The sequence below is a fragment of the Drosophila busckii genome, chromosome 2L (assembly GCF_011750605.1).
Source record: "Drosophila busckii strain San Diego stock center, stock number 13000-0081.31 chromosome 2L, ASM1175060v1, whole genome shotgun sequence".
Classification (NCBI taxonomy): Eukaryota; Metazoa; Arthropoda; class Insecta; order Diptera; family Drosophilidae; genus Drosophila; species Drosophila busckii.
Window position 1 is genome coordinate 18,553,781 of NC_046604.1, and position 13,603 is coordinate 18,567,383.

General features: G+C 39.0%; 1 protein-coding gene across 1 annotated transcript in view; it reads left to right on the top strand.

The window, feature by feature from the left end:
- Nucleotides 1–2,394: 2,394 nt before the first annotated feature.
- LOC108607924 (homeobox protein 5) overlaps nt 2,395–13,603 on the top strand; it is a 49,091-nt gene continuing 37,882 nt past the window's right edge. Inside the window, exons 1-2 of the mRNA XM_033294957.1 lie at nt 2,395–2,910; nt 12,336–12,540. Coding sequence (XP_033150848.1) covers nt 12,486–12,540 — 55 coding nt within the window. The 5' untranslated portion in view covers nt 2,395–2,910; nt 12,336–12,485. The remainder of the gene's footprint in view (nt 2,911–12,335; nt 12,541–13,603) is intronic.

Below are 13,603 nucleotides of genomic sequence, written 5' to 3' on the forward strand. Positions count from 1 at the left end.
AATGATGCCATTAGAGCTGAGATGAGCAGCTGTTGCAGCTGTGGCCCAAAGACTTGACTACCTGGCTGGTTGGTTGGTTGGTTGGCTGGCGGACATGTTGGCTTGTTAGGCCGCTTAACTGGCTCAACCCACCCAGCGCTGCCTGCCTGGCCAATGCGTTGCCATTTGGCATGTTAATCAAACAACGAAATCCATCAACAGGTGACAGAGCAACAAGCAGCAGGTGAAGCTGCAGCCGATGCCGAAGCCAATCCAATGTCAGTGCGATAATGGTGCGCTCTGTCTAAAAACAACTTCATTCACAAAAATCTGCCAAACGGAGTAAAAAGCAAAGACAGCAACTAAACGAAAATCAAAGGCAAAGCCACAGCCACAGCCACAGCCACAGTCAAAGCCAAAGCCAAAGGAAGCGGGCCCATTAAAAATATCTTGTGCATGCCAAGACCCCAAGATACTTACATGCTGACCAAGCTCAAGCAACGGAGGCACCAGCAGCAGCAGCATCAACGGGAGAAGGTGGGCAACAAGTCAGTGGCAGGCAGCAGCTACTTGACTACTTCGTTACTACTTTGGGCCACAAGCGGCTGAAAACGGCAGCTGCGGGGGCGGGCCAAAGGGGCGTGCAGGCTGGGATAGCGTTGAACATACGCCTAATGCCACAGCCATCGACATCCGCCATTAAGCTTGTTAACCCATGTGCGCCACTTGACAAAACAAACAAAAGAATTACAAAATGATTTATTTACTTATGAGAAAATTCTTTAGCAAAAAAGTTATACTTGCGTATATAATTTTTAATATTATAATACTTTATTTTAAATTAATTTTAAAAGCTAGAAAGTTGAATTGAAATAAATTTAATGTAATTTAAATTATATATATAATGAGTTAGTTTAACTCCTCTGTGTGATTTGTAGGGTTAATGGCTACTGCAACTGTCTACATTTGTCTGCTGTCGACTGCAGTTGGCGTTGCCCCATAGGAGCCAAGCGGCTTGCTGGCTGCATGCCCCATCGGTCTTGCAGTTCAGCTTGGTCAGCAGTCGGCTCGATTATTGGACGTCCAGCTTTCAATTTGCAACATAAAGCATCTTCATCGTGGGCCGCATGAATGGGCATTGGCCAGGTGCAGCAAGCGGGGGCAGGCAGGCAGCGTCGTCGTCGTCGTTGTCGCTGCTGTTGTTGGTGTTGGGGCGTGGGCTGTGCAGTTGCAGTTGCTGCAATCGTTGCTTAGTGGCATTGGCGGCAGGCACTCAGGCGTGCCGCGGCGGTAGTCGCTGACCTTTATTGATTGCTGTTTGACCTCGCTGGCAATTGTTGTTGCTGTTGTTGCTGTTGCTGCATCTCTAACCATTTGTACTTGCTCGATCGCAGGCATAGATTAAGGCAGAACAGCAACAGCAAAGCAGCAACAATGACGATGACGCCCACAGTTGCAGTCGCAGTCGCAGTTGCAGTTGCAAGTTGCAGCTTAGCTCGTTTTGCTTTCTGCCTTTGGTTTTGCTTTTGCACAACCTTCATTGTTACCTCGTCGCTTTTGTTGTTGCTCCATTACTTCGTTCATGGCAGTTAATTTATATTCGATGCCATCTCTTTAGGCTCAGCCCGCTCCCCACTCTCTAACTCAGCTGCTGCTTCCTTTTGATGTGCTTAGTTTTAAGGTCGTTGCTGGCGTCGTTTGCCTGTTGACTGACAGCAGCAGCGGCAGCAACAGCAGCAGCGACGTCGACAGCATTGTCATTGACGCCTTTGCTTGTGCTCAACTCCATTTGCATTGCTAGACAGAGGAAACCTTATAGGAGAAAAGCAACAACAACAACAACAACAACAAACTGTTGCACCCAGCACACTTTCGTATCTGTATCTTGTAGTTTGTTTTGTTTGACAGTTTGTATCTGCCCAGTGGGAGCAGCAGACGCCAGCCAGCCAGCCAGCCAGCGTTTAGTTTTGCTTAATTGTTTAGTTTCTTTGGCGCTGAGTAAATAAATTAATTGATTTGCCAAGTGCTGCACTCTAATTTGCAGCATGAATCAATTGCACAAAGTGCTAGTGACTTAGTCAGGAAGTAGTTTACTAAAATTAAAGCTTTTATCCAAAACAATCATTAGTTAATTAAAAGCAAATCTGCGCATAAATGAGCAAGGCATAATAATTATAATAGTAAATGCGCAAGAAATTAAAAATAAACAACCTGCTGCCTTTCTCTTAACCCACACACACACACATGAGCGCTCTTAAGTGCAGCTGATGCCTCTCTTATAAAAATTCATTCATACAAACGCGCAAAGAGCGACAACGACGACGACGACGTCGGCAGCGGCCCCAAAGTCAGAGAAACAGGCGCAGTGGATCGAACAAAATTCTGCTCCACTCAGTTTTACTTGCGAAGCTCTCGAGTGCGGTTCGATATCGGCGTTTGTTGGGCTTGGGTTTTGCCGCAGCTTTCGGCCGAAGCTTTTTTCCACAGCTCTCTGTTCTCTAAGCGCGAGCGCGACTACGACGACGAGTGCGTTTTGCATGAATGTGAATGTGAGACAAAAACAAACAATAATAAATAATAATAAATGTAATTTAAACAATTAATCAAAACGCGGCGATCAATGAAACTTTATACAAAACCAACAACCAGCAACACCAACAGCAACAACAAGTGCCAGTGCATTATTGTACTTAATTTTTATGTACAAATAGCCCAAGTGAGCCACAGTGTTGTTGATACCCCCAGTGTGTACATATATCAGTGTATTAGTGTGTGCGCGTGTGTGTGCGTGCGGTTTTATCAATTGCTCTACATAAAATTTTCATTGAAGTGTTTGACAGCAACTTATGAAGCTTCAACGATAACTAACGGCAGTTCCACACACACATACACAGACAGACGGGCGCAACAGTTGACGGGCAGCTTAAAACGGTAATTAATACAAACATACTTTTGATTTGGCAATAAACAAATGATTCAGCAAATTCAACCAAACTGTACGCTGTGCGCAACTGTAAATTGTAAAACACTTGCAAAGCTCACACAGCAGCAGCAGAGCAGAGAAGCTAACAAGCTGGCTTTGGCACTGATTGAACTACGCACGGGCAGCGGCAGCGACTGCGGCGCGTTGACAAAGCTTGCAGCTTTCAGCATCGACGCATGTTTGCAATTAGTGTGCGTTAATATTGCTGCCTGACGCTGCAGTCGCGAGCGACGTCGACGCAAATGTTTATTACAAACTAGCACGCGCATAGACAGAAAACAAAAATTAAAATAACAGGCAGCGTCTGCCCCCGCAGTTAACGTTGACAGCGACGCGCGCGCTCTCCCGCATGTGCTCGCGCTCTCTCTCTCTGTCTCTGCTTTGTGTGTTTGCTTTTACGCCTTTTACATACCCTTCACATTATTACTCGTATTATTTGCCATTTTGTCGCTTTCATTAATTGGTCTGTGTTAAAGCGTCGCGCTACCTGACACGCCGCCAGCCTTTGTTACTTGCTATCAGCAGAGGCAGCGGCAGCGGCAGAGGCAGAGCACTTGCCTTGCCGAGTGTTGCGCTCATGCGCTCTCTGCTCTCTTACACACACACACACACACTTGTTGCTGTTGTTGTTTTTCCAGTTTTTAAGTGGCGCTCATATCCGGCGCTTGCGTTTGCTTTAGCTGATAAGCGCACTTGTTGCTGTTGTTGTTTCTGCTTTACCTGCAAATTTCTTTACATTTTTTGATTGCAGTTACTTTTTTGTCTGTTAATTTGAATTGCTTAGTGATTCAGTGCTAAATTCGCCAACTGTTTTAGCCAAAAGGGTTGAGTTGGTAAAAAATTAATTTGCTATGCGTCAAACTCTAATTGGAAGGCTTAAAATAAATACAATAGAACAGCCGATTGTAATCTATGGATTCTAGTTCTACATATTGTGTAAAATTGTAACACTTTCTCTTAGAATACAACGTGGATTTACAATCTCAGCTCAAATCTGAATTTTGGCATTCCATTCATAAATACGCTAGATAAATTTGAAAAACAAAAGCCTCTAATATATTATATTCTGCATAGACAAAGGCTTTGGTGTTCGTACATATAAATATTTATAATTATGCGCGAATTAGCACGTTTTAGCGATAAAATCCCTTAATAAGCGATAGCGCAAAAAATGTGTAAACCTTTTAAGTCGCCAGCTTATAACACATTTAACCAAAACGCGCAAATAATATTTAAATAATAGCTTTTATTTTTGGATACGCCCCAAAGCAGAGAGTTCCAACCCCTTATTCTATATTTACACTCTTTTGTTTAACTAAAGCTCAGTCAGTCTCATTAAAAATATATGTAAATATATGTTAAAAGCTATGAAAGCCACAATATTTATGAAAACAAACATGCCAATTTTAAAATTGTAGTAGTAACTTTACCGTATCTATCGCATTCGAATTATGCAAATGTCGCGCGATAAATTTGCTTACAACTTTTGACCTAATGAATGCGTATTGACGACTCAGACTCAGACTCTTTCGATATATAAAACTTAAATCTGAAGATGGATGCGTCGTGACGTCAATGCATTCACCTACTTGACTGACTGAAAGGCGAATGTCTTTTGAACTTTGTCGGTCTGTTTCAAGGTTTTCAACATCGGCCAACAACAGCAACAACAAAGCATAACCTTTATGAATTTTTGGCTCAAAGTGGATCAACGAGTTCGGGTCAACGGGTTTTAGAATTTAAATTCCATATGCAACATACTACAATGCTTAGCAGTTTGGCTTAGAGATTATCTCAAGTTAATATGAAAATATGCACTGCGAAAAACTAAAGCTTAATAGCAAAATTTAAAAGAAAATCTTAAACTCTGCCTCTAATGAATTTATAATATTTTGAGGCTTATAAAAATTTAATTTAATTTTTTAATAATTTAATTTTAGTAATTAGAGTTAGTTTTGTTTTTCTCAGTGTAACTTTTATTACGCCCAGCATTTGTTTCACTTTTTGTGTTTATTGTATTGCTCGATTCTCTTATTGTTGTTGTTGTTTCGTATAAATGAAATCGAAATACCAAATATTTGTTCATTTATTGTGACAGGTTAGACAAGTATTTGTTTTTGTGTTTTTTTTTTATGTTATTTAGCGCATCAATACAATTTCGATTGTTCGCTTAGGTCAAAATAAATTAAATTAAACAAATAGTAACGCAGCCTTTCAAATTTTCAAATGTTTCAAACTTTAGCAAGAATATGACAACTTCCGTTGAATGCGCAAACTCAGCGCAAGTTCAGCTCTTCATATAACACAGACATATGTTTATATATGGATATACCTATAAGATTACTGCTTAGCTAACAATAAACTCCTTGTTACTTGATAAGTTCAAAAACAATCAACAACAATTTTGACACTCGTAAAGCCCAAAATGCTAATGATAACAAACAGCAGAGCGGAGGATGAGCAGGAGGAGGAGGAGTTGGAGGTTCGGCTCTTCAGCAGATCTTTTCTTTGGCTTTTTGCCGTTTCATGTTATTAGCAAATATTTGACGAAGAGACAAACGAACCTACACACAACTAAAAAATAAACCTCAGCATAACTCGTTTGCTGTACTTCATGTAGCTCTCCCTCAAGCGTAACTTAAGATCAGTTCAGTTTTTTTTTATTCAAGATGAGATCGCTGACTGCGACATTTTTTCGACGTCGACGATCCTCGCATAAAACTCAAAGCTCCCCCCCCCAAACTGAAACTGAAACTTGATGATGCTTTATGTACTCGCACTTTGCCACTCTTTTTTGCTTAAAATAATATTGTCAGCATATTTTTTATTTTTTTGTTAAAGAATCACAGCCCAGAGTTTGTTTGATCACCCTTCGTAATTGAGCAGCGATCAAAAATTGGATTCATAAGCAAGTCGCTCTCTCTCTCTCTTTTGTTGTTGATCTTGCATTTGTCATGTGCGCTTACTTATGGTATCAACTGTTGACAGTTGTAGCTGCAGATCAAAGATCGCTTGAGCGTACGGTTATGTGAACCGTTTATTATTATTATTTATTTTTTTTCGCTTCCCCCTCTTCTTGTTATCATATTTATGTCGCATTGTTTGTTTTACTTCGTTTTTTATTTACTTTACGTTCAGTGGGGGGTTAATCATTGACGTTGACCGCCAATACACGCAAAAAAATGTTAAGAAATTAATAAATAAATATTGTACATCAAAGTTTGACTTTAGTTGAGTTATAATTTAAAAAGCAGCTTAAATAATTTTTATTTTCAAGCAGTAACTTATTAAAAAAATGTTAAAAAATTAATAAATAAATAAATAAAACATAAACAGCAGCTTAAATAATTTTTATATTAAATCAGCAAATTGCCAAATTTTCGCTCAGTGTCTTCGTTTGCTGCTGCCGCCTTTTAAAATCATAAATCCATAAGCATCCCACTTTGTTGCTGATTTCTAAAAAATAAAACATGCCAAACTATTTTGCAGTTCAACGATTTGTCTGCGCCCTGACGCCCACGCCAAAAAAAATTTAAAAAGCTCCAAAGTGAACTCAATTTTGAGCGAGTTGAGCTTTGGTTCAGTCTCGGGCGTTGTTAATGATTGCAAATGTCGTGATATTGTCGGAGTGGGTTGTATGGGTGCTGAACTTTAATTAAACTGCGCGCCAATGTGTGTTTATATTTTTACAAAGGTATTTTTTGTGTTTGCTGAAATGTGAACTTTGCTTACAATGGGCTGGAGCCAAGTGCAGCAGCTGGGATCAGTTAAGATTGAGATATAAATTATAGAACTGCAATGGCAATAAAAAAATATACTACAATGCGAAATGTAGATGAAAGATTAGTTGGGTTGCATGAATAAAAACGCCAATTCAAGGTTAACTGCAATTGTGAATACGACGAAAACCAAAAAATTAAGTATACGCCGAGTTGTCAATGTAAGCTGAAGCGTAGAGTTGAGTTAAATTGAGAGCAATGCGAGCCTAGGCAGCAATAAATTAAATAAAAATTAATTTAATATTTAGTGAGAATATATAGAATTATATAATGTTAAATAAATTGTTATAAAAATATTTCTGCACACTTATTTAACCAATTTATTGATTTTACTTATTATCAAATTTGATGAACCAAATATGTAAACAAAATACTAAATTGTTTATCATTTTTACAGTTAATCAAAGCTGCTATGCAAATTCTTATACAATGTTGCTTGAGTTTTCTCTTTGGATCTTTGGCAATCAATCTTTACTACTGCGCTTAATGCCCTACCCAAACCTATTGCAGCCAAAATGTTAAGCAATTGATCCCAGCTGGTAAACGGGTATATCTTATGTATATGAATCGCAATCTGAATGCGAGAATGTGGTGCAAACTGTCGTTGGGCGCTGTCAGAGACGTTTGTCAAAAAAGCCAAAAAAAAAAGAAGGAAAAATGCCGTCTGACAGTCAGTCAGTCAGTCAGTCACCTCCAAAGCAGCAAACACACACACACACACACACACACTTGCAATTTAAGTGTATGCATGTATGTGTGGTTGGTGCTTTTTTTGTATTTTTTTTGTTTTTGCGCGCATCTAAAAATAAAACAACACTGAAAAATGCTAATGCCATGCGACCAAGCAAACGATCGACATCGAGGCGACCGCTGCCAGACCTCAAACGAACGCCCGTTTGCCCTCACACAGATACAGAGATACACACACACACACGCACAGTCAAAATGACAGCGACAAGCAGCGAGCAGCGGCGTTGAGTTCACTTCATTTAGTTCAAACTGAAAAAAAGTGAATACCAAAACCAATCTGAATATAGTATGTACTTGCGTATATTGTATACATATAATACATGCACTGAGAGAAAAGAGTGCGTAATTGTTTAAACAAATTAGTAGCTTATAGTTAGTTGAACTAGCAGCGTCTAACTTAGAATTTAAGCATATATATTTAAGTTTTCAGTTTTCAGCACAACTACAACTCAACTCTATCAGTTAGACAGATAGACAGACAGTCAGTCTGACGTGTTGCAAGCCAAACTCCAAGCCCAAGTCTCTGCAGCAGCCGTGTGGGCAGCTCGCGCGTGTTGTTGAAGTCTTTGCACCAGTTTTTGCCACAAGCGTCTCAAGCCTCAAGACTGCGGCACATGCTGCCAGACATGGCGACAAAGATCGAATGCAATGGAGTTTGCTGTGGCAGCGGCAGAGGTCAGGTCGCTGCTTATGTGGCAACTGTACTTCGATGTAGTGACACCTGCATTTACCGCTATGAGGCAAGGCTGGAATGCAGGTCAAGTTGGACAACAAACAAATAAAATAAAAAAGTATAGCAAATAAAATACATAACAATTAAATAATATAATAATAATAGCAAGAATAGGCTTTAATTAATTATTTTAATATAAAAACTTACGCAAAATTTAAAGCAATGACTTTTGAACTTTTAAAGAAATACTTTGACTTTTATTTATACGCTTAGTCTAACTAAATATGCATATAAATTGTTTGTAAATTAAGCTCCGCTGCCTTTTGAACTTTTCATTCAATTCTCAGCTTTTATTTATTGATTTTTAGCAGCTACAGTTAACTGTCTGGCTAACACCTCATTAGCGATTGTTAACAATCAATTTGAGAGAGCGCGACATAAAAATTTAACTTAAATGGCAACAGGTTGCACTCGCATACATATATATATGTGTATATGTATTGGTAGCCTGTTGCAGCTTTTGTTTATTGCAACACTTTTTGACGCGTGTTGGCCAAAAAGTAAAAACCGGCAACAACAACTTTGCATACGATGCGTCCCAAAAAAATGAGAAAAAAAAACAACACAAACATTTTCTCTCGCAACTTTTTGCAACATTGAAGATCGTCCCACACATATGCATAAATACACACCAATACACATGCGAAGCTGCTGCTGCCCCTCATCAAGAAAAGTTGGCAATTTTGTTGGCGGCGGCGTTGTCAACGTCAGAAAAGATGTTGCGCCCTCTCACCTTCGTGCCACAGTTTGTTGCTGTTGCTGTATTTTTGATTCATTGATGTGCTGCGTGGATGTCGTTCAACGTATATAAGTCTATATATATGCAGCTTTAGCTGAAAGATACAGATACAGATACAGATACATACGCCTCGTGTATTTCACTTTTGTATTTGTTTTGCGTCTTGTCATTTGACTTTTTGGCTTTTTTGCCAGCACAAAGTGCTGCCAACATATTAACAGGCAAATAAAGCTAAAGATAAACATATATATACAATATATATATACAAATGCGTTTTTTATGTTGTATAAGCAAATTTATGCCTAACTATAACTTTTGATTGCAATTTAAAATACGCGAAATTCGCTGTTTCCCTCTATACATAATTAGTTTATAATATTAGCAACATTTATGCATAAACCAGAGTTGGAGAACTTATCGCCTAGTTAAGAGTTTATTAATTGATTTATTATACAAATTTAATAGCTGCCCAATCGAAATCGCTATATATAAGAGATATATGCATATAGTCTACAGTCTGGGCATATGTCGTTCGTTGCTTTTGTTTTTGTTGCGCTTTTGTTCTTGCAACAATTCGCAGAAAAGATCACAGACCTTCTGACCTTACTCAGTCTGCGCCTCTCTCTCTCTCTCTCTGCTGCGCGCTCTCTCGCTCTGCGTAGCTTTAGCTTTTATTGGACAGCGCCCTGGCACAAATGTCGTCCCGTTTGAGTCGCAACCCCAAAGCGAGGGGCAAAGTGGGAGCAGCAGGCTGACACTAAAAAAACTGCTACAGCTGCCTCTGCCGCTGCCGCCGCACAGTGGGGCAAGACGTAGCAGCAGGCAGTGCGCAGATCGACAATTTCTATATATGCATGTTGTGTGCTGTTGACGTTCTAAAAATATTTCAGGTCGTTCGGTCGTTTGGTCGGTCGCGTTGGCCGCCTGTTTGCTTTATTTATTTATTTATTTTTTTTTTTTTGGTTTCTGCTGTTGGCTGCTCTGTTGGCGTTTGGGTTAAGTGCGCGGCGCATCTGTAGACTGTATCTATATATATATATATGTCATGACACAAAGGTTGGATATCGAGTGTTATGCTCGCTACATTGGAATTATTGGCGAGCGATATTTTTTCAATTGAAATGACTGCATTTGCAATTAATATGCATATGTTTCTACAGCGAGGTGTGTTCAACGGAATAACAACAACTGCATAAACAACAGTCGCAATATTAACAACCGACTGTCTGTCTCGCTCGCGCTCTCTTACTCGCTCGCTCTGACTGTCTGGAGGCCAAAGTATCAAATGCAGTTTGTATGTTTTTTTTTCTCTACAGTTTCAATGGCAGCGCTCGCACTTAATGCTGCAGTTTGAACTCTGAACCGCGCTGACCTTCAGTGAACCCTTTTGCAGCTGCGCCAAAGTCAAAGAGCGCAGCAGCAGCAGCAGCGAGAGCGCCAAGCAGCGAGCAGCACAACTGATAAAGCGTCTCGCTCTTTAGCGCGCGCGCTCTTTACGCGTGATCGCTCTCTCGCTCTTGCGCTCTCTTCGCTGCGCGCTCTCACACGTGTGTGTTGACTTTAGCGCGACGTCTGAGGCTGCTCCCCATTGCGAGTTGGAGCTGCTTGTTGTGCTCAGGTGCTCAGTACGTTTCCGTTTGCTCCGGCGTGACGTGCGAATTGCGCTCGCTCTAAAGTTTAAGCAAACAAAACAAAAAAAAGGCAAAAGATCGTTGCGTTGTTTTCTAGTTTTAATTCCAATTAGTCACACACACACAATAAGCCTGCAAAGGATTAAGTATACGCAACGTTGTGCGTAAAAAATGCTTGCAGCTTAAACTTCTCTCACGTGTGTCGCCTCTAGCCTGTGGCAAATGTCAAACGTGACACGTGACTGGCAATTAAATAAAATTCACACAAAAAGGCAAATAAAAATAAAATATATAGCAGCTCACGCAAATGCCGACGTCGCCGTCGTCGTCGCCGCAGTCGCCGTCGCCGTCGTCTATTTGTATCTGTCAGATGCACCCGCTTTAATATCTAATAACGTAAGTAGCCCGCGCGTTCGGCTAAATGTGAAATGCAAATCAATTCGCACACTTTTTTTTAAAGGTCAAAGTTGCAGCGTCGCTAATTTGTATAAATATTAACAACAATAACAACAGTTAAATGAAATTCAACGCGTGTTGTTCATTAAAAACTTAAATCGAAACGAAAGAGGAGCGCAGCGTTTAAAAATAATTTATTTTGGGGCGGAAATAAAACAACAACGATTTGGTTTTTTTTTAACAAAAACTGCAAGCAACTGCACAAAAGTTTAAACAATAAAATAACAAAAACAATGCAGTTAACAGCAGCAACAATAAAAGTGATTTTAAAAATAAATACAACAGGTGTAATTGCAAATAATTATACAGACATGTGTATACAAAATTAACAGAAAATAAACAATAAGTTGACATTTAACCTTTGCAAATGCAATACAAAATTCCTAAGTTGCAAATTAAATTTAATTATAATTAAATACCAAAGTGTATATCAAATTCGGTCGCAGCAACTTTTGTCAATTCGTTTGCATCTTTTTGTCATTAGAAATGCCAAATTAACAGCGACAACAACAGTAATAATAATAAAAACAATAACAAAAGCCACCAATGGGCAACAATCAACAAAACACAAAAAAAAAAAAATGAACTAAATAATATAAAAAACAAAAGAAATTTCGTTTAAGCAAATGCCAAAAAAGCTGCTCAAATATGCAATTAGCTAAAAAGGCGACCTTAAATTTGTTTATTATTATGAGTGTATTTTTTTTGTTATTAAACAAATGTTAAAAATATGAAAATTTGAGCAGTTTAAAAACAATGTTGAAATTAAGATATTAATTAAATAGATTGGGGGGGAATTTAAAATGCAGACAGCTGGATTAGCAAGTTTTGCTTAGAGCTCGCAGTGCATGCAAAACTGTAGACTAGTAGGCCAAATGTCAGTGATTTAAATAGTCAATATTGAAAGTGCAATAGCAACAACAAAATAGAAAAAGAAAAGCAAATAGAAATAACAACAAGTGAATTAATCAAGCCGACACCTAAGCTCAGACATAAGCAATTAATAGCCGTGCAAAAATACATAAAGACATTAACAAAAGCAACAGCAAAATGTAAACACAACAATTTGGTTTTTTTTGCTTTGTTTTTATGCCAAGACAAATTAACAACATAAATGGTTAAAGTTGAAAATGTGGCTAACAAGCTTGAGTTGGGGTCTTAATTGAAAAACGAAGAAAAGAAAAGAAAAGAAAAGAGAAAAAAACGTGTCAATGCAGTGAAGTGACCAATTGCAAAAAATTTATAAATAATGTTATAACTAATTTTCTGTCTCTTTCGCTTGCAGGCGCTCTCTCTCTCGCTCTCTCGCTCTAACACCTGCTGTTGGCAATTTCCGGATACGCGGCGCATAGAGGAAGCTGAAAAAAATACAAAAAACTAAACAAATCAAATCGGTGCGGTGTGGTTTTGACAATATGTTGAGCCCCCCACCATAATGAAGGAAATTGATACCGAGACAACAGTAGTATGGCCAGCCTGGTGTTATTCCGGTAAGTGAGACTAGACCCAGTTAAGCCCCTGTAGACAACTGTCTAAGCACATTTATTTTTACTACCTCAACAATGGGCGAAGCGAACCAGACCCAGACCCAGTCTCGAGTCTCGAGTCTGCAGTCTACACCAGTCCAAGTGTTGAAAGTTCAACTATCGTTTTACGCTTTTTATTTTTATTTCGGTTTCACACTCTTGTAGCTCTGGTCAGCAGCTGAGGCACAACCTTTGTTGACTTTGCCTTTTTGACATTATTATTATTATTGAGAACTTAATTTTTTGTTGTTCGCTTCGCTGTTGTATTAGTCACTTGTGCATGACTTTTGTATGCAACTGTTGGCTGTTGATGATGTCATTTGGCCCAAGGGGCTCACCTTTGACTTTTCGCAGTTGCAAAAAACGAGAATTCGCTACAAGTAAAAGTCAGCAGCAGCTTTAAAATGAAATAACAACAACAAATGCTATTTGCATAATTTATAATTATGCCTTTTGTTATGATAAGATGTGGGAGCGATAAGATGAAGCTTAAGCTGCAGCATTTTGTTGCTGCTGCTGCCACGCCCTAAATAAATTTACACACATGCAAATTTCTCAAACAGTTTTTGAAACAAAAGCACCCAAGCCATAAAATGAGCCAAGCTGCGACTTTGACTTTGACCGGGGCCACTCACGTATGTATATAAAAAATTAAAATAATCAAAAATCAAGAATCAAGCAGCCAACACTTGATCAGCATTACAAACTCGATGATGAACCCAAAACAAAACTAAAAATAAAATGAAATGAAATAAAATTAAAATGCAAAACGAGTCGGCAAAAGATTCTCAGTGCTGTAGCCAGCCAAAGCTGCTGCTGCTTCTTGGCCAAGTGGCTAATACCAAATACAACAACAACAAGTACTTATATCAATATGAGCCCAGCTCACTGCATTTATAACCTTTTGTCTGTCTGTCTGTCTGTTGCGCTTCACTCTTTGGCACGCTGTTTGTTTTTTGTATTTTACTTTATTTTTTTTTTGCTTCGCTGTTGCAACGACTCTCGGAAACCTTTGACGCGAACTTAT